The 27,889-nt window shown below is 33.9% G+C and overlaps 2 protein-coding genes across 2 annotated transcripts in view; one reads left to right on the top strand and one right to left on the bottom strand.

Moving 5' to 3' along the window:
* The window catches only part of LOC129738469 (uncharacterized), a 132,988-nt gene that overhangs the window by 30,873 nt on the left and 74,226 nt on the right, over positions 1 to 27,889 (top strand). Inside the window, exon 2 of the mRNA XM_055729679.1 lies at positions 12,263 to 12,442. Within this exon, the coding sequence (XP_055585654.1) occupies positions 12,263 to 12,442 (180 nt within the window). The remainder of the gene's footprint in view (positions 1 to 12,262; positions 12,443 to 27,889) is intronic.
* Positions 1,382 to 5,498, bottom strand: LOC129738487 (thrombospondin-4-like). The gene is made up of 3 exons (XM_055729707.1): positions 4,965 to 5,498; positions 1,847 to 2,045; positions 1,382 to 1,617 (listed from the first exon to the last, which is right to left on the bottom strand). Exons 1-3 carry the CDS (start codon positions 5,224 to 5,226, stop codon positions 1,515 to 1,517), a joined length of 564 nt encoding a protein of 187 aa, XP_055585682.1. The 5' UTR covers positions 5,227 to 5,498; the 3' UTR covers positions 1,382 to 1,514.

Here is a 27,889-nt window from a genome sequence, read left to right on the forward strand (position 1 = left end):
TATGCACTCCCCCAATCAGGCATTCGGCATTCTAAAACAAAGCGCAAACCACTCCGGGAACTTCCGCCGGTCACTAATTCAAAGATTTTCCACTGTTTTGTCCAAAAATTTCTTGTTTGAATTTGATTTGACGAAAATTTTTTACGGATGAAAACAAATACGCGTGCGCTGCCCAAAAGTCATGGCTTACTCTTACTCTGATTTCGGGAGTCTTTCTGGTGCCTTTTTCAAATTGTTTTAAAGTTAGAACTTGAGCCGTTTTTGAGCACTTGAAATATTTGTTAGAGAAATTTTTAAATCTAAAAGTTCCATATTCGGCTTTACCGTTATATGAAAAAGTCTTTTAGCTAATCTGTTTGATTTCCTCCCGGAGTAATTTGTAATTTCTCTCTTTATCTATCTATTTAATTTGATTTTTCACCTCACTTGTAAAAATGTTTCTCAGAATAGAAAATTTCTTCTAGATAACTTTTAGAATTTATTTTAGAATATATGAATTGTTTTAAGGAAATTTCATGAAACTTCTGCAAGTAAACTTTACTTATTCTCAGAAAAAAAAACACAATCTTTCATAAGATCCTTAAGAAAACTCATTTCTTTCCGTTTTTTTCGTTACATGATGTAATCTTTAAATTTTCAGTACTTTTGGTAACATCAGAAAGCTTCTATTCTGAGTACACTTAAAGCATTGTTTTGAAATTTATCTTAGAGAACCAATTCTAGAACAGCAATGTTTTCTAATAGCAACATATCAACTTTGTTCGTCTGTCCCATTAAGCTTCCCGCGAGCTTCGAATCCCAGCTCACCCTAGGCTAGTTAACTATGCCATTAGGAATTCACTCGGGGCAAAGCATGAAAAATCACGTTTCAAGATAGTAGCAGCGAAGCTGATGATGTGCATTAACAAGTAAGGAGGTACCACGAAGTGTATCTATTTGTTGAGATTTTTTCCTTCTGCGTCCCATTTCAAAGCAAATTCAAAGCAATAAGATAGATTCTGAATACACCGGGTCCACCTCGAAGGCATCCTCGGAAAAATTTCCACTGCCACTTTCCTTCGTTCGTGACATTTCTTTCTGTTATTTCCGGTTTCACATTTTTTTGTTGTCGTTGCTGGTCTGAAAGCTGACAAGAAGGAGCAGCAGGTGGCTTCCGGCATAAGAAAAATCTCAACAATAACTAACTATTTCCATACCTGTTGAAAAGCAGCAGCAGTTCACCTGATTCACTCCGTCAAAAAATGTCTTACCCAAATAGCTTCCGGAAATTGAACTTCTCACTGAAAGGAAAACGGAAACTGAAATATTTGTTTCGGAATGCCAAAGAGAAGGAAAAAAGAATGTGGAAGTAGTTTATCGTTTTGCTCAAGTGACTTGCATTTGAACTTGCGTTTTTTCTTACTTTTCCGGTTAGTTTCTGATTTACCTTACAAATCAACTCGAATGAATAGGGCTATTTGTTTCGGTGTCCGGTGCTAAAGTATCAAAGTTTTCATCAAACGACGATACCCATCCTAGCAGGCTTGTTTGGCCACACAATCAAGACCATTTCCTTCATAGCCTACTGGGCAAGGACCACAAAATATGCCTCGACCAGTTTCTGTGCATCCGGTTTCGCTGAAATTTAAAAAAAATCAACAAATGTTTGCCAACTTCTAGGCGTAAATGAACATTAGTACACAAAAAAAAATCCGAAATCTCAGTGACTTCAAATAATGAAGGTGTACTAATTGATCTTCATCAATGATTGGCATGATTAGCTTCAAGAAAGGAAACAAAAATCTGCACCCTCATCGAAACAGCAGGATGACACCAGCAAACAAACAAAAAAACACAGCAAACTTACTCATGTCGACAGGGATGATCCCGACACTTGGCCATAGCCATACCGGCATCACCACTGTCATGTCCCGAAATGTGGCCCACTTCCGGTCGGGTGCGCCCACTACGGCGACGCGAGATTTGGGTCACGGATGAATCACATCCGGTGCACTTGTCCAGCACGGTGCGTAGATAATGGATCTCCTGTTCCATTTCTTTGGCCACTGGTGTGTGTGACGAAAAAAAAAAAATTAAGAGAGAAGACGAGAATATGAAATCAGAAATGATGAGATAACAGCATCTGTTTCCTCCCTCTGTATAAGCAATGATGATTTTGCGGTTTGTTGTTAGATTTTTTTTAGTTAATAAATGAATCTTTCAAGAAAATTAAGTTTTTTTTGGACAGTAAAATTCATCACGAACAATAGTGTACTTTTTTTTTTAAAGATTTTATTCCTTTCGGATAATTCATCCCCAAAAAAGTATACTTTGTTTTCGCCGGAGCTTGTATTTAGCCTACTACGATCTTGAAAATTTCAAGCAACATCAGAAAATTTGGACAATGTTGAAAATTTTCATAATTTAACAAACTGTCATTTTTGTCATTTTTGTCATTTTTGTAATTTTTGTAATTTTTGTAATTTTTGTAATTTTTGTCATTTTTGTCATTTTTGTCATTTTTGTCCTTTTTGTATTTTTTTTATTTTTGTCTTTTTTGTCAGTTTTGTTATTTTTGTTATTTTTGTCATTTTTGTCATTTTTATCATTTCAATTTTAACAATTTGAACAATTTTAACAATTTTGACAATTTTGACAATTTTGACAACAATTTGGCAGTTTTGACAATTTTGAAAATTTTGACAATTTTGACAATTTTAATAATTTTGACAATTTTAACAACAATTTGGCAGTTTTGACAATTTTGAAAATTTTGAAAATTTTGAAAATTTTGAAAATTTCAAAAATTTTGAAAATTTTGAAAATTTTGAAAATTTTGAAAATTTTGAAAATTTTGAAAACTTTGAAAATTTTGAAAATTTTGACAATTTTGAAAATTTTGAAAATTTTGAAAATTTTGAAAATTTTGAAAATTTTGAAAATTTTGAAAATTTTGAAAATTTTGAAAATTTTGAAAATTTTGAAAATTTTGAAAATTTTGAAAATTTTGAAAATTTTGAAAATTTTGAAAATTTTGAAAGTTTAAAAATTTTAAAAATTTTGTTAATTTTGAAAATTTTGAAAATTTCAAAAATATTGTGAATTTTGAAAATTCCTAAAATTTTGTAAATTTTGAAAATTTTAAAAATTTTGACAAATTGAAAATTTTGACAATTTTGACAATTTTGACAATGTTGGTAATTTTAATATTGAAAATTTTGACAATTTTGGTTATTTTGATAACTTGACAATTTTGACAATTTTGACAATTTTGACAATTTTGACAATTTTGACAATTTTGACAATTTTGACAATTTTGACAATTTTGACAATTTTGACAATTTTGACAATTTTGACAATTTTGACAATTTTGACAATTTTGACAATTTTGACAATTTTGACAATTTTGACAATTTTGACAATTTTGACAATTTTGACAATTTTGACAATTTTGACAATTTTGACAATTTTGACAATTTTGACAATTTTGACAATTTTGACAATTTTGACAATTTTGACAATTTTGACAATTTTGACAATTTTGACAATTTTGACAATTTTGACAATTTTGACAATTTTGACAATTTTGACAATTTTGACAATTTTGACAATTTTTGACAATTTTTGACAATTTTGACAATTTTGACAATTTTGACAATTTTGACAATTTTGACAATTTTGACAATTTTGACAATTTTGACAATTTTGACAATTTTGACAATTTTGACAATTTTGACAATTTTGACAATTTTGACAATTTTTTCAATTTTGACAATTTTGACAATTTTGACAATTTTGAGAATTTTGACAATTTTGACAATTTTGACAATTTTGACAATTTTGACAATTTTGACAATTTTGACAATTTTGACAATTTTGACAATTTTGACAATTTTGACAATTTTGACAATTTTGACAATTTTGACAATTTTGACAATTTTGACAATTTTGACAATTTTGACAATTTTGACAATTTTGACAATTTTGACAATTTTGACAATTTTGACAATTTTGACAATTTTGACAATTTTGACAATTTTGACAATTTTGACAATTTTGACAATTTTGACAATTTTGACAATTTTGACAATTTTGACAATTTTGACAATTTTGACAATTTTGACAATTTTGACAATTTTGACAATTTTGACAATTTTGACAATTTTGACAATTTTGACAATTTTGACAATTTGGACAATTTTGACAATTTTGACAAGTTTGACAATTTTGACAATTTGGACAATTTTGACAATTTTGACAATTTTGACAATTTTGACAATTTTGACAATTTTGACAATTTTGTCAATTTTGACAATTTTAAGAATTTTGACAATTTTGACAATTTTGACAATCGTGACAATTTTGATTATTTTGATTATTTTGACAATTGTTACAATTTTAACAATTTTTACAATTTTTACAAATTTGACAATTTTATAAATTTTGACTATTTATAGAATTTAAAAATTTTTGACAAATTTGACAGTTTTGAAAATTTTTATTTTAACGACTTTGACAATGTTTACAATCTGGATAATTTTGATAGTTCCGACAATTTTAACAATTTTGACAACTGTGGTAATGTTGGCAATTTTGACAGTTTAAATAATGATGACAATTTTGACCATTTGTACAATTTCAAAATTCTGACAATTTTAACATTTTTCGCAATTTTGACAATTTCTTATATTATTTTATGTTAGATTTCAGGATTTAGTTTTCGTTCATGTTTCAAAGCTTAGAATGATATTTTAGGTTTTCATTCTTAATTCTTAGTTTTTATTTATATTCTTATTTCATAGTCTGATTCGGTTGTTGGCTTCATGTTCTAATCCTTTGAATCGATCTTTCTGCTGAAAAATCAATCTTTTCAGATCATCTCTTCTAGAGGCCCTTACCCCAAAAAAATTCAATCCCTAGAGGATTAGCAAAATTTCGACTTTCACACCATCATCGCCAAACTGAACTCGTAAACTCATACTCACTGCGACATCTATCGAGGGGCGCCGGCAAATCGCGTTCCTGCAGCAGCAAACGTTCGGGATCGGCAAACTGCAGCGGTCGGCCAAAATAGTGGTCCCTCAGGTCGCCGTAATGGCAGCCCGGGTTGGTGACAAGATTGGCCACATTTGCCTTTGCCATGGTCGTCGCCAGGAGGAGGATGGCTAGAAATAGCAAGGGCGAAGGCATCCGGAACGTGCTGCTGATGGAAAATGTCGTTACCGGTGCTGCTGGCAGGATCGCCATGTTAAGATTTTCTTTTTTTTGTTGTTGATGGCCTTCGTTGAGCAACACCTCCGGAATTTCCTTTCCAAAAACCTTGGGTTCTGATCCGATAACGAGTCGAAGGGCCTTCGTTGGAGCTTTTATGGATTGGATGAAGCCGGTGACAGTTATGAGATTTTTTCCCGATTTTTTTCCACCAACCTTTTCAACGGATTTAGAGTGAAAGTTCGTGTTGTCGTGGTTTGAACTTGGTGCAGAGACTGAGCGAAAAACATCGCTGAACAACCTTTCATTCGACCATGTTCTGGAGAGGGATGCAAAAAAAGGGGCGTCTAAAATTCCATCATCGAACGCGCGCAATATTGCCTTCGGGAGGAAGTGATAAGCGAATTTCTGAGGCTTAGTATAGGCGAGACTAAATATTCTACTTTATCGGACTTAGGCTTACACCGAAAAAAGGTTAAAAAAAGTCTCTGTGCAATGTTGCAACGAAACAGAAACACGAGATATTGAACCGAACGTTTCAATTCTAAACAACTTAACGATGATACAGCTTGAGGGAAAATAAAATATAAAAAAACGGGCAACATAGAATTTCATGTATATGAGTGCTTTTGTCTCGAGCGAGACGATCATAAAGTTCTAAAACGTTTGCCATCAATGGTATATGATATCGTGTTATTTCAGAGGTGGAAGCTTGGAGAAAAAAAAACTTCAAAATGCGAACATGTGTCACGTGTGTCATACAAGCGGAACGAACCAATCAATTGATGTCCCATTTTCTCATATCGCATCTCGCAACTCATCTCAGCTTATATGTATCATCGAGCTGTAGTGGCTCGTTTCTCTTTGATGCGGGACATCGATATTGGAATGCTTGTGATTTGATGAATCCGATGGGGCAAATTTCATCGCACGATCGCGACATTCAAATCTCAGAGACACGTGCAAATTGGAACGAGAAATTCAAATTTGCTCCCCAGAGGATTCGAAACACAAATTTTACAGGACTCAATATTCCAATAGTCTTAAAAATGGTAACAACTCATCAAGTGATTCTGTGGAACTTGCTCAATTTGTCTGTTCGAAAAGGAAACTAATTACCAAGATCTCTAGCGACACACAGTTATCAAATTCTCCGTAAAGAGATTCTAACGGAGAGACGTACGTGCTTGGATATTTTTTTTGTAAAGAGGTTCATTTTCCAGAGAATTTTTGCGAGTTTTAATCAGTTATGTTCCAGGGAAATAAACAGAAGCTTAAAATTGTAGAAGCTTTCGGCAGAAAGTTTTGAGCTTCTAAAAAAATTTAAACCTTTTTGACTCATCTAATAACTGACCGATTTTTTTTAATTCAACAAAAAAAAAATTAAAATCGTAGGTTAGTATCAGTATTTTACTAACCAAGACTTCTTAATTGATTCATAGCAATAAGTAATCAAAATATTATCAACGACTGCACTACGATTGGAACTTAAAATCCCATCCCTAACATAAACCAGCATCAGCGTGTTAAGTTTCATCCAAAAGGATGCAAAAATAAACAAGATAAAAACCCATTTTTGAAGGAACAAGCATTACCGTGAAATAGAACCGAAATGTCAGTGTTGTTTCAGCCAAAAGTGAAAAGTTCTCGGCTGAGTAGGCCATACAAATTTTGATGCACTTCTTCGACGCACTTGACGCTCTATTACCAAACCGGACCCGCACGGTTCGTAGTTGAACGTTAGTTTTTTTAAGTTTGATTATGCTTTTTGTGAAATGTGTGCTTTACTTTTTCTGGTTCTGGTCTAGAAAAGAGAACCCCAAGCGGTTGTTTTTTTCAACAATCGGACAATGAAGTGCTGCAAGATTTGTTTCAATTTATATATTCTTCATCCTACAAATTTTTATCATTTTCTACATATCCTTCATCTCATTTCTACATTCCTTCTCACCTCTTTTCTCGATAGATTCTTTTATTTAGTGACTATTCCCAAGCAACCAAAAGTCGCGTTTTTACTTAAAGATGGAACTCCGAAGTTCACATTTGGCTGAAAAAATGTTTTACGGGAACTTCAGATGACTCTTGTCGCGTGAAAGTTACTCAGGAACTTCCATCGCCCTTTGAAAGGTTAAACTATCGATAACGGAACTTCTAAGCGCTTTTAATGGAACTTCTTTCAAGAAGGTCGATAACGTTTGCGTAACATTCTAAAACGCACCATTAAGATATTTGAAGGTGTTTTAAAGAACCTATATGGGAATGCTAAGCGACATGTCAAAAATGTCTGTCAATTTCTTGTCATGGTATTTGTTTTGTTTATATCTGTACTGATATTTACAAATGGAATTCAAGATTTTTTCGAATTTTTCTTATAAATGTTAAGATATTCGAATAAATTTTTGAGGATGCGAATTTTTGTTATTGTTCATTTTGTGTACTGAAAGTCCTTTAAACGAAATAAGGTACAATCTATTGACCAACCCATTCAATCATCTCAGATGACATTAAGATTAAATACTAATTATTACAGTGGCAATGAACTATTGCTGGATTGGTCGAGAGGCTGGTGAGTTTCATTGCAACCTAGAGAGCAGCGGTTCAATTCTCTAGGCATAAGCAGCTTTTGCAATCAAAACAATATAATTAAAACCAATGAGATAGACCATGATAGACCGGCAACCTAGCAATTTGACATCTGGTTGTCAGAGCAATATGTCAATCGGATTTTTTTTTCGCCGCGTAGAAGTTTCTTGACATTCTCTTAGAAGCTGGATAGCGTTCTCTACAGCCACCCAAACGAACTTGAAAGTAGCTTTAAGAACTTAAATTTTGGGCTGATTAGCATTCTCTTCAGACACAAACGAGAGCTGATTAAGCTTTTATGGAACCTTTTTAAGGGAATTCTGGTTGCTTGGGTTGTTTTTCTCTAATACAAAATTTTATTTTTCAAATATCTTTCATCTCAATTCTTCATTCCATTCTCAGCAAAAGTTTTTCAAATCTTTAAATTTTATTTATTTTCTGCATATTCTATATGTCATCCGAAAATATTCTTAGCAAAAGCCTTCACTATCTGTGCTTTTCCTGTCGCTCTGCCTTTGTTTACCAGAGCCGGAACAATCCGAAAATATTTTTAGCGACAACCTTACCAAAAGGTGCTTTCTTTGTCGTTCTGTCTCTGTTACTAGAGCCGGAATAATTGATTAGTATTTTCAGAAACAAACAGAAGGCCAAATCATCACAAACAATCAGAAGCAGTAGCTTTAAAATCCGCGCTTCCTAAGCCAATTCCGTCCTTTTCAACCGGAAAGCCAAATCAAAATAAAAACTCAGCAGCAGCTGCCTTTAAAATCTGCGCTTCCGAAGCCAATTTCGTCTTTTTCCACCGGAAACCCAAATAATAACAAACAATCAGCAGAAGTTGCCTTAAAAATCTGCGCTTCCTAAGCCAATCCGTCCTTCTCGCGAAATCAAAACAAACAATCAGTAGCAGCCTTAAAAATCTGCGCTCCCTAAGCCAATTTCGTGTTTTTCCACCGGAAACCAAGTCAAAATAAGCAAATAGCAGGAACAACCTTAAAAATTTGCACTTCCTAAGCCAATTCCGTCTTTTTTTCCACTGGAAGGTCAAACAAAAATAAACAATCAGCAGCCTTAAAAATCTACGCTTCCTAAGCCAACCCGTTTTTTTTTTCATCGGAAGGCCAAATCAAAACAAACAATCAGCAGCAACAGTCTTAAAAATCTGCGCTTCCTAAGCCAATTCCATTTTTTTTCTTGAAAAAGGCCAAATCAAAACAAACAATCAACAGCAACAGTCTTAAAAATCTGCGCTTCCTAAACCAATTCCATCTTTTTCCACCGGAAGGCCAAATCAAAAAAAAAAATGAGCAACAACAGTCCTCAAAATCTGCGCTTCCTAAGCCAATTCCGTTTTATTTCTGCCGAAAGGCCAAATCACACCAAACCATCAGCAGCAACAGTCTTAAAAATCTGCACTTCCTAAGCCTATTCCGTATTTTTCCACCGGAAGGCCAAATCAAAACAAATAATCAGCAGCAACAGTCTTAAAAATCTGCGCTTCCTAAGCCAATTCCATTTTTGTCTCCACCGGATGACTTAATCAAAACAAAGAATCAGCAGCAACTGTCTTGAAAATCTGCGCTTCATAAGCCAATTCCTTCTTTTTCATCGGAAGGACAAATCAAAACCATCAATAAGCACTAAGCAGCAACAGTCTGAAAAATCTGTGCTTCCTAAGCCAATTCCGTCTTTTTCACCAACAGGCAAATCGAAACAAACGACCATAGAAGCAGTCTTGAAAATCAGTGCTTCCTAAGCCAATTCCATCTTTTTCCACGTGAAGGCTAAATCAAAACAAACAATCATAGCAGCAGCCTTAACGATTTGCGCTTTCGAGTCTTTCCGTCTTATTTACCGGAAGAACGAACAATCAATCAGCCGCCTTAAGAATATGCGCTTTTCCATCCTATTCGTCTTATTTACCGGAGCTGGAATCATTTCGAGACAATTTGTGCATCAGCCTATATAATAGATATGATTTATTTACTGCAAATCACGATCAGAAAAGGATAAATGTTGAAAGCAATGTGTCGTGATGTTCCGAAATGAATTCAAGATAGACTCTTTCCTATCGATTGGCAGCAGTGAAAACTGCTGAACCAATCTATACTTTTACGGGTTTACTTGTCTCGATGTTGCCGATACAAGAATAGTTTTACGAATGAGTTCGACTGAGCTGGGTACAGTCAAATACCCGAGCTTCAGAGAAATGGGCGGAGCTCAAAAAAGAAGATTTTTCGTTCAGAACCTGAATGCATAAGGATGATTTCTTCTATCTACTTTCTATTGATTTATTTATCTTCTACTTTATCGTTTATATATTCTACACAATGTTTATTTTTTTTTTTGGTTTATTTATGACACTTTATCACCTTGTGGCATTCGTGTCTAAGTGATAAATTTTGAAAGAAGGAAAGGTTTAAAGAATTGAATAAAATCAGGGACAGGAAGAAAATTAGTTGAGAAGCAAACTAGAAAGTAAAAAAGAAGAATGATAAAATGACAAAGAGAGCCAAATAGAACAAATAAGGAGATATAAACTTCTTACCGAAAAATTTTTGAACAGAAAAATTAATAAATAATAGATAAAATAAACGAAAGGCTTAAATATGCATTGATGTAAATATAGAAATAAAAATAAACCAAAATAACACATAGTAAGAAAGACAAAACAAAAAAAAAAAATGCAGAAAGACAAAAATATGAGAAAACAAAAGTCAACAAGGTACAAATAGACAGATAAACAAAAAGACATTGAAAAAATTCTCGACGACCAAACTGTCAAAAAATCATGACAAAATTGTGAAAATTGTCCGGATTATTACAACTGTCAAAGTTTTCCAAATTTTAAAAATTGTAAATATTGTCAAAATTGTCAATATTTTCTTAATTATTAAAAAAATTGAACGGATTGTTTTAAATTATGAAAATATAGTGAATAATAATAAACCTTATGGTATCAGCAACAAGTGTGTTCCTTTTTGATCATTCGATTGTGTTATAAGACCTTACACCAAATTAGTTCATCCTGCAGCGTGTTTCTCCAGGACGGCAATATGTCCGGCGGAAAAGTTGATTCCGAAAACTATTCCAATAGAACACCAACGAAGCTAGCTCCCAAAATGGGGGTAAAACTATTGCAATAAATCATTTTTCGGTACGACCGAAGCTTGATCAAAACAGCCAACCGACGGAGTGGGTTTTTCATTTCTGTTCGCTTTAATTCCATTTCTCGTTGAGTATTTGAAATACACATTTACAACTGAGTTTTAGTTGGTCGATTGTTCCGGTTGAAAAATGATCTTATCACCTTAACATGGAGTGGAAAAGTTTAGCTGGAAGCTGCTTTATCTTTTTTCGTTCTGATGGTGGCGCGCAACTGGTGATGGCATTCCTTTTTTCGTTTTTTACTTCAAATCAGCTTTTCGCTAACACCATCCCATCCATTTATCTCTTGAGCGTTACTTCGGGGGAGCTCCAGGAAATTTTCCAATCGACTATTGTAGAAAGTAAATCTCGAGTTCCGTTTTTGTTTTTCCTCCTTTTTTCTTTTGAGTCGGAAGTAGTGCAAGCGTACTTTCTTCGACAAGTTTTACTGAAAATGAAAGATAAAAACAATGTTACGCCGGAATCGTGAATCGGAATTGAAGGGATTTATTGTTGATGTTAAAAGTTATTTATCTAAACTGACACGCTGGACAGATACAAAACGGCTCCTGGGACTTTCGTTGGGCATCTGGACGGCTGAAAGATGGGATTTCTATTGGTCCTGCTTACATTACCAGGATTTTTCAAGAGTCTCGTCCATAAATTATTGTAAACAACTTCCGTAAAACGAAATCAAAGTGGCACTCATGGAAACTCTCATGAATTTTCCAAGACTGATTTCGCAAAATGATGAGTTTACTGAACCGATACTGTATCAAGCATTAGCAAGCCATGACTTCAAATTTAAAACTGCCACTTTATACGGTCACACCTCGAACGAAAGGAAGGACGGAACATCCCAATCAATAATGGAAAGAAACCTCGCTTCGACTGCCAGCCAGCTAAATCTATAGAGAGTCAGCAAATAGTGAAAGAGAGAAAGAACTACAACTCAATGAAAATTAATTTGCTTTTCTGCCAACGTTTCCTGTCGTCGTCTTCGTTAAACATAACCTCAATCCAGGGGAGGTTGTGTCAACAGAAATCACTGCTCGTTCCTCGTCGTCGTCGTCGTCTAACATCAACAACAACATGGGTACGTTGCCAATGACTACCGTATACGAATTGAGTCTAGCATCACGTTCGATTTCCGTCCATTTGGACTCGGTAATACGGGAAAATCTCCACATCGCATCACTAAACTTTTTTTTCACCAGTCCATTTGTTTGTTTTGAGCTATCTCTCCGTTCAGTAGAAAATTTCAATCGTAACAGTCACAGCACTTATCTCTGATTTTTGTTTTTCTTTCTTCGAAAAACAAACAAACTATCGAATCCTGCAGGACATCCCGCTGCATGTGGCCATGTTTTCGCACCTGCTGATCGCGTGGGACCGGAAAAGGTGGCTGAAGGATCCGTTGAAGGCGCGGCTGCCGGCCTTCGTGTGTAGCTGTGCTTCGTGGTTGGCCGGGATGGTCATCGCCCTGCCGTATCCGATTTATACGACGTACATCGATTTGGGGGTAAGTACTCGGTTTTGCTACTTGATTTTTTTTAGAATACGTTTCGAAAAAATGACAAAAAAGACAAAAAATACACAAAAATGGCACAAAAATGAAAAGAAAAAAATTCAAAAATTACACAAAAATTGTACCAAACTGACACAAAAATAATACAAAAATTGTACAAAAATGACACGAAACTGACACAAATATGTCACACAAATGAAACAAAAATGACACAAACATAAAACTGACACAAAAATGATAGAAATGATCAAAAAGAAAAAAAACTGACGAAAAAATAAAAAATGACAAAAATGACACAAAAATAACAAAAATGACCAAAATGACCAAAATGACTAAAATGACAAAAAATTAAAAAAATGACAAAAATGACAAAAATGACAAAAATGACAAAAATGACAAAAATGACAAAAATGACAAAAATGACAAAAATGACAAAAATGACAAAAATGACAAAAATGACAAAAATGACAAAAATGACAAAAATGACAAAAATGACAAAAATGACAAAAATGACAAAAATGACAAAAATGACAAAAATGACAAAAATGACAAAAATGACAAAAATGACAAAAATGACAAAAATGACAAAAATGACAAAAATGACAAAAATGACAAAAATGACAAAAATGACAAAAATGACAAAAATGACAAAAATGACAAAAAATGACAAAAATGACAAAAATGACAAAAATGACAAAAATGACAAAATTGGCAAAATTGACAAAATTGACAAAATTTAAAAAAAATGACAAAATGACAAAATTGACGAAATTGATAAAATTGACAAAATTGACAAAATTGACAAAATTGACAATATTGACAAAATTGACAAAATTGACAAAAATGACAAAAATGACAAAATTGACAAAATTGACAAAATTGACAAAATTGACAAAATTGACAAAATCGACAAAATTGACAAAATTGACAAAATTAACAGAATTGACAAAATTGACAAAAGTGACAAAATGATAAAATTGACAAAATTGACAAAATTGACAAAATTGACAAAATTGACAAAATTGACAAAATTGACAAAATTGACAAAATTGACAAAATTGGCAAAATTGACAAAATTGACAAAATTGACAAAATTGACAAAATTGACAAAATTGACAAAATTGACAAAATTGACAAAATTGACAAAATTGATAAAATTGACAAAATTGACAAAATTGACAAAATTGGCAAAATTGACAAAATTGACAAAATTGACAAAATTGACAAAATTGACAAAATTGACAAAATTGACAAAATTGACAAAATTGACAAAATTGACAAAATTGACAAAATTGACAAAATTGACAAAATTGACAAAATTGACAAAATTGACAAAATTGACAAAATTGACAAAATTGACAAAATTGACAAAATTGACAAAATTGACGAAATTGACAAAAATGACAAAATTGACAAAATTTGCAAAATTGACAAAATTCACAAAATTGACAAAATTCTCAAAATTCACAAAATTGACAAAATTGACAAAACTGACAAAATTGACAAAATTGACAAAACTTACAAAATTGACAAAATTGACGAAATTGACAAAATTGACAAAATTGACAAAATTGACAAAATTGACAAAATTGACAAATTTGACAAATTTGACAAATTTGACACAATTGACACAATTGACAAAATTGACAAAATTGACAAAATTGACAAAATTGACAAAATTGACAAAATTGACAAAATTGACAAAATTGACAAAATTGACGAAATTGACAAAAATGACAAAATTGACAAAATTTGCAAAATTGACAAAATTCACAAAATTGACAAAATTCTCAAAATTCACAAAATTGACAAAATTGACAAAACTGACAAAATTGACAAAATTGACAAAACTTACAAAATTGACAAAATTGACGAAATTGACAAAATTGACAAAATTGACAAAATTGACAAAATTGACAAATTTGACAAATTTGACAAATTTGACACAATTGACACAATTGACAAAATTGACAAAATTGACAAAATTGACAAAATTGAAAAAAATGACAAAATTGACAAAATTGACAAAATTGACAAAATTGACAAAATTGACAAAATTGATAAAATTGACAAAATTGACAAAATTGACAAAATTGACCAAATTGACAAAATTGACAAAATTGACAAAATTGACAAAAATGACAAAATTGACAAAATTGACAAAATTGACAAAATTGACAAAATTGACAAAATTGACAAAATTGACAAAATTGACAAAATTGACAAAATTGACAAAATTGACAAAATTGACAAAATTGACAAAATTGACAAAATTGACAAAATTGACAAAATTGACAAAATTGACAAAATTGACAAAATTGACAAAATTGACAAAATTGACAAAATTGACAAAATTGACAAAATTGACAAAATTGACAAAATTGACAAAATTGACAAAATTGACAAAATTGACAAAATTGACAAAATTGACAAAATTGACAAAATTGACAAAATTGACAAAATTGACAAAATTGACAAAATTGACAAAATTGACAAAATTGACAAAATTGACAAAATTGACAAAATTGACAAAATTGACAAAATTGACAAAATTGACAAAATTGACAAAATTGACAAAATTGACAAAATTGACAAAATTGACAAAATTGACAAAATTGACAAAATTGACAAAATTGACCAAATTGACAAAATTGACAAAATTGACAAAATTGACAAAATCATCAAAATTGACAAAATTGACAAAATTGACAAAATTGACATAACTGACAAAATTGACAAAATTGACAAAATTGACAAAATTGACAAAAATGATAAAAATGATAAATATGACCAAATTGACAAAATTGACAAAATTGACAAAATTGACAAAAATGACAAAATTGACAAAATTGACAAAATTGACAAAATTGACAAAATTGACAAAATTGACAAAATTGACAAAATTGACAAAATTGACAAAATAGACAAAATTGACAAAATTGACAAAATTGACAAAATTGACAAAATTGACAAAATTGACAAAATTGACAAAATTGACAAAATTGACAAAATTGACAAAATTGACAAAATTGACAAAATTGACAAAATTGACAAAAATGACAAAAATGACAAAATTGACAAAATTGACAAAATTTACGAAATTGACAAAATTGACAAAATTGATAAAAATTATAAAAATGATAAAAATGATAAAAATGATAAAAATGATAAAAATGATAAAATAGATAGGTGAAAATTTTACCGTAAAATTGATAAAAATGACAAAAATGACAGAAATGTCAAGAAATTGCACAAAAATGGCAATAATGATTCACAAATGACACAAAAATGTTACAAACATGACCTAAAATGACACAAAAATGACACAAAAATGACACAAAAATGATACCATTTGAAACTCAAAAGTGACACAAAAGTGATTTAAAATTGATGCAAAAATGACAAAAATTACTTAAAATCACACAAAAATGATACAAAAATTACAAAAAAAATACACAAAAAAGACTCAAAACTTGCATAAAAATGCAAGCGAAATTCCACAAAATAATATAAAAATGACATTATTATGACATAAAAATGACAAAAATGACACGAAAATGGCAGAAAATGTCACAGAGAAGCACACAAAAAATGACACAAAATTGACTTAAGTTTGACACAAAAAAATAAATATGTGAAAAAAAAATGACGAGAAAATGACAAAAAATTCAGAAAATTACAAAAAAAATGACACAAATGGCAAAACAATGACACAATAATGACACAGAAACGACACAGATAAGGTACAAGAATAACATCAAAATGAAACAAAAGTGAACAAAAGTGAATCAAAAATGACATTATTTACGCAATTTTTTTTTTTTGGAATTTCGGTTTCTGCTGTTATGATTAAATTTGATCAGCAAAATATAAACTTGCTTTCAAATTTCCCATGAATCCCGATAATCTATGTTAATGTCGGCTGCAGATTGCAAATCCCACCTTCTTGAATGTCACCAAAATGAAAAAAAAACTAAAAGAACAATCGCGAAATGGAACCCCACAAATCCCGACTAAGTCGTTACCATTTAGACGTGGCTTAAGATCGTCCGCAGCTGTCGTCAATTCGTGATAAACCATGGAAAAATGGTGTCACTTATCTTAGCATTTCCCGAAAACAGCCAGACAAATCCCGCTACTTATCCTTTTTTCTTGCATATTTTTAGCATCGCCCCAGCTTCCTTCAAACGAAGGTTGCTTCGAAACACTTTCCATTTTTTTTTAATTTTTTCAAAGGATTTTTGATTTCTCGAAATTCTAAAAAAAGATTTCATTCTAGGTACTTCAACCTTTGTCTTGGAAGAAAATACTTTAAAAATCTCTTCATTCTGTAATTAGGATGCTCGAAATCGTCAACCGTATCGATTCGTTGATGCAGAACCTTTTAATGGTAGTTCTTTTTCCACCGTCTTTTGTGATCAAAAACCGATTAATGGGAGATGTGGTCCATAAACCACGCGCGTCCAATCTAATCAACCGAATTGGGTAGAAAACGGCGTGGTTGTTGGACCCAAATTTGAAACATCACCCTTCCCCTCCGAAAGATGAAACTGTGTCCTTAAACGGAGACAGAAGCGCAAAGTTTTCATGAATACGATTTGAATACAAAACGGAAAAACTATCTCGTCTCTCCTCAATTCACATTTGGGATGACGGGGTGAAAATCAGGCCTTCGCTACTAAGTACCCACATCAGATTTTCTTCTTCGTCTTTCTTCAAAGTGGCAGCAGCAGCAGCAAACGTCAAAAGGAGCAAATTAGGTCACATCCTTTGGATTAGAGTCTTGAAAAATTTGTGTGAGAACTTACGATGACGACAACTTGTAAAAGCAAGAAGCAGAACGGTAAAACGATGGAAAGCGGAGGATGCATCAAAAATGTGTGTGATGTGTCTGATATGCAGATTTGGAACCGAGGAACGGATCATTGGAGTTGAGAGTGTGTTTTTGGGCCTTAGGCCGCACTTAACTTTTGGTGTGATGCTTTCAGAAGCGGTAGTAAAGATACGATACGACGAGACAGACGAAGGCTTTCACCTTCTGGATGAATAATAAATTGTTCAATTTGAGCCTTTTGCCTTCAACTCGAGGCTGTCTGAGACTGATTGAAGATTTTGGGGTGAACTTTACACACGCTCAAGTGAGTGAAGTTGAAATCTATGTGTTTTAACACTGGAGGACGATTATTCTTGAGTATTTTTAGTTGAATAACACTCAGATAATTACATGATTTATTTCAATCATTTGAAATAAATGCAAAAAAAAAAGCAAAATGAGACAGAGGTCTTCATTAGCTTACAATCTATTCAAATCGGCGGAATTTCCAATTAGCAGAAATCTAAGTCTACCTTTATATTTTTGAATTTGCATCAATCTCAACCCAGTTTCCTTACTTTGGACATACAGAATTCTCAACCCGTTCTCAGAACATTCAACTAGCACAATTTTCAATCTGCTTTTATACAATTCGAAAAACTGAATTAGAGAGAAGTAGGCGTTGGCGAAAGTGCGACACACGTTTTTCGTAGCTGCAAAATTTCGATCTGAAAAAATCAACAAAGTTAAATAAAAAATCGTTCAACAACTTAGTAGTTTAGCAGTGAAAAATAACCGGTGTGAACTGTGAAGAAAATGGCTTTGCATGATGCGATCTACATTCCCAGAGAATTCGAAACATTCAAATAGAAGAATGCTTTTGGGGGATGGTCAAAAATGTGATTCGAAAATGAGGCATTTTGGTACTTCCAATGTGAGAAAAGTGTAATTGAGATTAAAAGAAAGGTGTTTTGGTTTTAGTGTCGCTATAGATACATATCTATAAAGTGGGAAAAGCTTTATCATTTGGGAAAATATGTTCGAAATACATGGTCATCGAACTGTAGAAAAGGTTTTGGAAAAAACATTGCGATTTTTACAGTGAAAAATGTATTAAGTTGTAAGAATATTTGGTCCCAAGAAATCGTGCCAAAAAAATCTATTTTGCCCGATTGCTACGATTAAGTGAAAATTCTTTGAAGACAATTTAATAATTCTGACAATTCTGACAGTTTTGATTTGACAATCTTGACAATTTTGACAATTTTGACAATTTTGACAATTTTGACAATCTTGACAATTTTGACAATTTTGACAATTTTGACAATTTTGACAATTTTGTTTATTTTGACAATTTTGAAAATTTTTACAATTTAGACAATTTAGACACTTTCAAGTATTCGGACAATTTTGATAATTTTGGGAATTTTGGGAATTTTGACAATTTTGACAATTTTGAGAATTTTGAGAATTTAGACAATTTTGAGAATTTTGACAATTTTGACAATTTTGAAAATTTTGACAATTTTGACAATTTTGAAAAAAATTGACGATTTTGACAATTTTGACAATTTTGACAATTTTGACAATTTTGACAATTTTGACAATTTTGACAATTTTGACAATTTTGACAATTTTGACAATTTTGATAATTTTGACAATTTTGACAATTTTGTCAATTTTGACAGTTTTGTCAATTTTGACAATTTTGACAATTTTGACAGTTTTGACAATTTTGACAATTTTGACAATTTTGACAATTTTGACAATTTTGACAATTTTGACAATTTTGACAATTTTGACAATTTTGACAATTTTGACAATTTTGACAATTTTGACAATTTTGACAATTTTGACAATTTTGACAATTTTGACAATTTTGACAATTTTGACAATTTTGACAATTATGACAATATTTACAATTTTAGGTAAAAAATTTCGAGACCGTTCAAATTCCAGTTCAAACCTAGTTAAAGTGTTTCTGAATTTAATTTCAATTCAAAACCAAAGGTTTTCCGGTATCAGCCCTACAAGACGGATATATTTTCTAACGCTCAGGAGGTCTCAAACGCTCATTTTAAAAGTTTATTTTTCCTGTCTTCCTGGAATGCTGTCGGCCGCTCATAATCGGGGATGAAACCTTCGGGGTCATTTATTGATGTTTGGTATCCGGAAAACGTTAAAGCTTAGTATTCTCATATTTTACTTATTATCAGTTGATCAAAACTTGTTAATTTAACTGAAATACCAAAATGTTGTAAATGTGAAAAAATATTCACAAATATTCGTGCCACATTTATAATGCCACAAAAAAACATTTCGTAATTTTGATAGAATGATTCAAAATAAAAATTTAATCAGTTCTATTACAAAATTGGTCTTTTTTAGTTTAAAAAATTAATATGGATTGACTTATTCAAAAACTTGTTTAGAATTTCAAAATTTCAAAAAAATTTCATCAATTTTTTCCTTATTCAAATGTTTGGAACTTTAAAGCGATCGTTATTCATTTATATCATGATTAAATCATAAACAGGGCTTAAGTTAAATCTTGATGTTTCTGATCAAATGCTGGAAGTAGTTACATGAATAATTCCATCAAAATTGCTGACCATTCACATAGTTTTTATTCTCTTCATTTCTCTTTAAAAAATTGTAAAACGTTCTATTTGGCCTTGATTTCTCCAATAATACAATTCAATTTTTTTTTTCAATCTATTTCTCAATTTTTCCCCAAAATATTTGAACTTTTACACTTTTCATACATTTTCAAATTCCTACATAAATATGATTAAGAATATCAGTTCGAATATCATTTCGAACTTTTAGTTATGTGAGGAACAACTATAACAGATTCAGATGATGATGGAAATCAGTTTATACGATTGACTTCGAATGTGTTTTAGTCATAATCACCTTTCAAAATTGTTGTTTCTTATTTCACTAAAATGTTTAAATAAATTAAAAATATATTTCAGGAGAAAAGGCTATCAGCATAACACTAGTCAAAAGTGTTTCCTAATTAATTCCTTTCCCCCACATTCCCAACAATTTTTTTTTGCAAGGATGCAGAGGTGACCTCGGTCCTTAGGCATAAAGTTGTTCTTTCATCCCTTTCTCATGTTTCCTAACCTATCTATTGACTACTAGGACGTGGCCGGCGCCGTTATTGATGTTTAAAGAGAGAGCATCAGTTTTGTGCATTGTGAATGTGTAGCCAATCCCAGGCTCTGTTCATTTGACCTTTGAACAAAATTGATGGCCTCGGTCAATCACGGAGTAGCAACCATTGGCGATGTGGAACTTGTTCTACTGAGCCACTCCTGCGATCTTGGGATCCGAAATGTATTGAATGTATTTAAACCAAGCTTAGAAATCAATCACAGAGTTCACTGGAATACTTTAAAATTAAAAGACTTTTTAAGGTGCATTTCGGGTTCAATGGTTCAAGGTGGATGTGAGTAGTCAATCAAGCTAAGCTAAGCTAAGCTAATTATGACAATATTTACAATTTTAAGAATTTTGATAACTTTGATATTTTTGGCAATTTTGACAATTTTTAAAGTTTTGACAATTTTGACAATTATTGGATAATTTTGACAATTTTGACAATTTTCACAATTTTGACAATTTTTACTTCTCTTAATCAATAGTCTTGGGAGATTATATTCAAAAATAATGGCGGTTGTCCCAATCCAACATAATCGACTCGTCTTAAAGAAAACCTACCCAAAGCACTAATGAAAGTAAAAATTTTCCCAAATCTTGAAACCACTTAAGGATGGTTTTTGCTGTTTTTGGGAGTGGAGAAAAAGCAAATTCTAACTAGAGTGTGATGTATCCGACAACAAAACCGGCAGGGGAAGATATACAGAAAGAAAGAATGAAATCAAACAAGAAAACAACCAAACCCCGGGCCAAAACAGCTTTCGGGAAGGATAATTGAATAAAAATAACCACCACCGCCATCCCTTTCGAGTTTGAGCTTTCGAGCTCAAAGCTTGATGCGGGGTTTTTTTTTAAGTGGATGCGGTTTTAGTGGTGTTTTCGTTTTCTGTCTCTAAATCCAGGTTTATGTTTCTTTTATGAATTTTTAGAGAAGCTAGCCGCCTCAAGCTAGAGATATTGGGACTGAGCGAAGTCCGTTGGCCTAACACTGGAGAACACAAGACACAGTCCGGGCAAGTACTGCTTTACTCTGGCATACGAGGAGAACATGCTACTCGGGAACGAGGAGTTGGTTTCCTGTTAAGCCCGCAGGCCCATGCGGCCCTCATAAGATGGGAACCGATAAACGAAAGAATAATCGTAGCCAGATTCAGAACACGGGTTAGAAACCTTACAATGGTCCAGTGTTATGCGCCAACTGACGTTGCCGATTTGCAGGAGAAAGAGCAGTTTTACAGTCAATTGAACAGCGTGGTTGAGAGAATTCCGAAGGGTGACATACAAATCCACTTAGGCGACTTCAACGCAAAGATTGGCTCCGATAATCAGGACTTTGAGCGCATCATGGGGCGCCATGGTCTAGGACAGATGAGCGAAAACGGAGAGCTGTTTGTAGAATTTTGTGGCAATAACAACATGGTGATCGGTGGATCGCTCTTCCCCCATCGACCAGCACATAAGGTCACTTGGGTATCCCGAGATGGCCGAACAGAAAATCAAATTGACCACATCTGCATTAGTCGAAAATGGAGAAGGAGCCTTCTTGATGTCCGCAACAAACGAAGCGCAGACATTGCATCTGACCATCACCTCGTCCTTGGCGAGATACGACTGAGAGTTGCGCGTGTCCAACGGCGCGAGGAGAAAGTTGGGTGTCGATACGACGTCCGCCGGTTGGAGAATCCAGATGTGAAAAGGGCATACGTTGAACAGCTAGAATCCCGAGCCTCGGAACTGCCGACAGACGGAACAGTCGAAGAACAGTGGTGTGGAATCAAGAATGCCTTTATCACGACGAGCCATGGTACTCTCGGTAAAGTTTGTGGAAGACGAAGTGAATGGATGTCGGATGAAACCTGGAGGATGATCGATGATCGGAGAAAGGCGAAAGTCGGAATTGAGCAGGCATGTACCGGGTCAGCCAAAGCAGCCGCCCGCTTACGATATGCGGAGCTGGAACAGGCAGTTAAACGAGCTTGTAGACGAGACAAGAGAGCCTGGACAAACTCCCTAGCCGAAGAGGGAGAAAGAGCCGCCGCCATTGGAGATATCCGATTATTATATGATATTTCTCGCCGCCTTAGTGGTGCAAGGACTAATGCAAGAATGCCGCTGAAAAACCGAGCAGGTCAGCTGCTGACAGATCGAACAGATCAGCTCAAGCGTTGGACTGAGCATTTTGATCAACTTTTCCGAGTTACAAATAGCAATGGCCAACAGAACCCGCAGCTCGAGGCGCCCACAGTAAGTCGCATTAATGGCGTCAACTCGGAAGCGCCCACGCTGGCTGAAATAGAAGCGGCAATCAAGGACATGAAATCCAACAAAGCGCCTGGAATCGATTGCATTCCTGCTGAAATGCTCAAAGCCGACCCTGCCTTGTCAGCACAAATGTTGCACCGTCTTTTCGCTGACATTTGGGATACTGCAACATTCCCGGCCGACTGGATGCAGGGTATCCTCGTAAAGGTCCCAAAGAAAGGAGACCTAACAGAGTGCGGTAACTGGCGTGGCATAACTTTGATCTGTACAACCCTTAAAGTACTCTGCAAAGTGATCCTGAACAGGATCCAGGAGAAAATCGACGCTACACTCCGACGGCAACAAGCTGGATTCCGATCCGGACGATCATGTGTGGACCACATCACAACGCTACGAATAATACTGGAACAAATCAACGAATTCCAGGACTCTCTTCTGCTGGTGTTCGTTGATTTCGAAAAAGCATTTGACCGACTGAACCACGAAAACATCTGGGCTGCTCTTAGACGACGAGGGGTCCCAGAGAAACTAGTCCATCTCATCGAAGCACAGTACGAGGCATTTTCGTGCAAGGTCTTGCACGACGGTGTCTTGTCCGAACCAATCCCGGTAACTGCTGGAGTGAGACAAGGATGTATTTTGTCACCGCTGCTTTTTCTCATCGTAATGGATGAGATCTTGACTGGATCGATTGATTGTAGACCAAACCGAGGATTGCCGTGGAATCCTTCAACCATGGAGCAACTGAACGACCTTGACCTGGCAGACGATATTGTTTTGCTCGCCCAAACACAACAAGACATGCAGAGCAAACTCGACGACCTCACCGAAAGCTCCAAGGCAGCAGGTCTCAAAATCAATGTCGGAAAGACCAAGTCGATGGAAATCAATACAGAAAATCGTTCCAATTTCGTGGTAGCTGGACAACAGGTTGAGACAGTGGAGTGCTTCCAGTATCTTGGTAGCCAGATTACGCCTGATGGTGGTACCAAGAAGGACATCGAAACCCGGATCAGAAAAGCCCGATTTGCGTTTGCGAGTCTCCGAAACATCTGGCGGTCACGCCAGATCTCTCTACGAACTAAGATCCGAATCTTCAACTCAAACGTCAAATCCGTATTGCTGTACGGGTGTGAAACTTGGTGCACATATGAGGTGATGACGCGAAAACTGCAAGTTTTTGTAAATCGCTGCCTGCGGAGCATCATCCGCGCTTGGTGGCCTGGCAACTGGATCTCAAACGTTGAACTTCATCGCCGGTGTCATCAAAAGGCGCTAGAAATCGAGATTCGGGAACGTAAGTGGAGATGGATTGGGCACACGCTGCGAAGAGATGAAAACGAGATTTGCAGAGAGGCGCTTGACTGGAATCCAGATGGGCATCGAAGAAGAGGCAGGCCCAAAAGCTCGTGGCGGCGAAGTCTAGCCGCTGAAATCCGCACAGTTGACGAGAACCTTGGCTGGCAGCAAGTGAAGACGCTGGCTCCGGATCGCCAGCAGTGGAGATCTTTTATCTCAGCCCTATGCGCCGGTCAATCGGCGCTGGACCCTTAGGTAGGTAGGTAGGTAGGTTATGAATTTTTCGTCAGGTCATTGTTATCCCCAAAATTTAAACAGTGGAATTTCTCCATACATTATTCATCGCTTGTTCCAGGTTTTTTTTTCTTCTGTTGATTCAAACGATGTTTTTACGAAACGAATCTAAAGTTATCGTTTCGGAGATAAAATAACCCAAAGTGCGAAGACTATTAAAAATCGCATGAACAATCACCATTCAGTCAGACAGATAGCGGTTGGAATTAATTTGATAAGCGATCGTTGAGCGCTGAACGAAAACTTTCCCATCCACTCCATTCATCGAGAAACCATAAAATTTAACAAATGGAAAAATGTTTGTGCAAACAAGAGCGTTGGAAAAATAAAAAAAAAATGTAATAAAAACGGGATGAAAATTGCTTTCCACGTAACAACCCAAAAAAAAAAGTGTGTTCAGATCTGAAGTAAAAACCTGCAAAATGCTTTCATGAAATTATGATGATGTGATGAGCAGAAATTTATCCTTTTCCCTCACTTTGGGGGAAAAGCACACAAAGTTCAGTAAAATTTTGCTTTCGTCCCTCGGGAAAGTTCAACGATGATTGACATTTAACGGTGTGTCTATGTGTGTGTGTGTGTGTAGTAAATTGGCTCCTGAAATTTATTCGGAACATGGCTGGGTTCGGGTTGTTGAAAAATTAAACTTACACTCACGACAGACGTCATTAGTTTCTATTAGAAAAGAGAGGCAATTTTAAACAACCAGGCACACAAGAAATTTTCTGACGAGAAGGCTGAATTTGGTAGAATTTTTTCGGCCAAAAAGCCGCAAAACCAATTTCAAACCCCCGAGAAAAGACCTTCGTCAACGTTGCGGAATGAACGAAATGAATTGAGCTGTTCGGCCAATCTTTTGGGACTGAAGTCTGGGTTTGGGGAAATATCTGATGAAGATCAACGAAGAAAAAAAAGAAGCCAAGACAAATGTCTCACATTGCACGTGGGATTAGCCCTCATGGACAAATGATTTGCGTCTTTTCCTGGCCTTTTCTGTGGAATGAACGAATAAATGAAGAAATCATGCATCCTAAAACCTTCTTCCAAATGTACGTATGAGGAACAATTTTTCTGTTTTTCCTCCGAAAAGCCGATTGAGGAAAATCCTCGTTATGCTAAAATGATTAGGATGGTTTCCGGTTTTGGATATTCTTGAGGCTCAGGAATGAGTAAAAAATGGAAAAACCGACAAACCAGAGGGTTGGGCATTTCATGCTCAAGGAAAGATGTCAATTTCGATAGAATTCAAGATTCGTTTGGTTTGATTTATCTTTCTCTGATAACATTGATTGATGATAGCCGTTCGATGTTTTGATGTTAGAATTTCGTTAAAAACGGAAAAAAAAATTTGTTGGGTCAAATTGATGAAAATTTGATATGAATTTTTTTTTAGTGTGTGTTTTTGCTCATTAAAAAAAGTAAGTTATACTTTTTCGGTTTTTTATTCTTTCACATGTATAGTTCGAGCTTCCACTAAAAGAAATATGTACTAACAAGTTCCTCCCTGCAGCTTTTCTCCATAAATCCAAGGTGGAGTCCATCCAAATGAACAACTACTTCTACCTGTAGAAAGCAACAGACAAGAAGAATGTAAATACACAACCAAAAACCATAACAAGCAGATACACGTTGTTCCGGCAGGGAGGGAGGTAAACTTTTTGATGTGCTTTTATTACCCAACAGCAGCAAAGCTCCCGGGGTGGGTGGTTGTCTAAATATTTAATGGTACTAAGAGATATGAGAAGTCCGAAAACTAATGCAAACAAACCAAAAATAACGAAAAAAGAATCCAAAATATACTGCTTCGATATCTTCGGGAAAGTGCGCTTCGGCGGGAAGAGAATACCCTCTGCATACCCTGGAGAGTGTAAACATTGCAATTCAGTAGCGATTCGAGAGTAAGCAAACAGCGAAACGAAGAATGGCGGCTATCAGTTTTATGTTTGTGGCAAATAACAACCAACGTCCAGCTGAGCAAAGAATTTCGTTGAAGAATTTTTAATTTCGAAATTGTTAAAATTTTCAAATTTGTCAAAATGAAGATTGAAAAGATTGACGAAATTACTTATCACCAACCGCGCTCCCACAGCCAGAACTTAAGTCTGAACTCCGAAAGTAACAAAACTTGTTGTTATTCATTCATCTATCTTTCCTTATGCTTTTAGTAAAATCAGCATAAAAACGTTAAAATAATTAATGACATGAAATGGCTGGGCCTACTGTGCAGAGAACGCAGAGGCATCAGGAACAAAGGGAAAGAAGAAGCGTGGACAAAATTGAAAAAATTGACAAAATTGATAAAATTGCCAAAATTGCCAAAATTGACAAAATTGACAAAATTGACAAAATTGACAAAATTGACAAAATTGACAAAATTGACAAAATTGACAAAATTGACAAAATTGACAAAATTGACAAAATTGACAAAATTGACAAAATTGACAAAATTGACAAAATTGACAAAATTGACAAAATTGACAAAATTGACAAAATTGACAAAATTGACAAAGTTGACAAAATTGACAAAATTGACAAAATTGACAAAATTGACAAAATTGACAAAATTGACAAAATTGACAAAATTGACAAAATTGACAAAATTGACAAAATTGACAAAATTGACAAAATTGACAAAATTGACAAAATTGACAAAATTGACAAAATTGACAAAATTGACCAAATTGACAAAATTGACAAAATTGACAAAATTGACAAAATTGACAAAATTGACAAAATTGACAAAATTGACAAAATTGACAAAATTGACAAAATTGACAAAATTGACAAAATTGACAAAATTGACAAAATTGACAAAATTGACAAAATTGACAAAATTGACAAAATTGACAAAATTGACAAAATTGACAAAATTGACAAAATTGACAAAATTGACAAAATTGACAAAATTGACAAAATTGACAAAATTGACAAAATTGACAAAATTGACAAAATTGACAAAATTGACAAAATTGACAAAATTGACAAAATTGACAAAATTGACAAAATTGACAAAATTGACAAAATTGACAAAATTGACAAAATTGACAAAATTGACAAAATTGACAAAATTGACAAAATTGACAAAATTGACAAAATTGACAAAATTGACAAAATTGACAAAATTGACAAAATTGACAAAATTGACAAAATTGACAAAATTGACAAAATTGACAAAATTGACAAAATTGACAAAATTGACAAAATTGACAAAATTGACAAAATTGACAAAATTGACAAAATTGACAAAATTGACAAAATTGACAAAATTGACAAAATTGACAAAATTGACAAAATTGACAAAATTGACAAAATTGACAAAATTGACAAAATTGACAAAATTGACAAAATTGACAAAATTGACAAAATTGACAAAATTGACAAAATTGACAAAATTGACAAAATTGACAAAATTGACAAAATTGACAAAATTGACAAAATTGACAAAATTGACAAAATTGACAAAATTGACAAAATTGACAAAATTGACAAAATTGACAAAATTGACAAAATTGACAAAATTGACAAAATTGACAAAATTGACAAAATTGACAAAATTGACACAATTGACAAAATTGACAAAATTGACAAAATTGACAAAATTGACA

The sequence above is a fragment of the Uranotaenia lowii genome, chromosome 1 (genome assembly GCF_029784155.1).
Source record: "Uranotaenia lowii strain MFRU-FL chromosome 1, ASM2978415v1, whole genome shotgun sequence".
Taxonomy (NCBI): Eukaryota; Metazoa; Arthropoda; class Insecta; order Diptera; family Culicidae; genus Uranotaenia; species Uranotaenia lowii.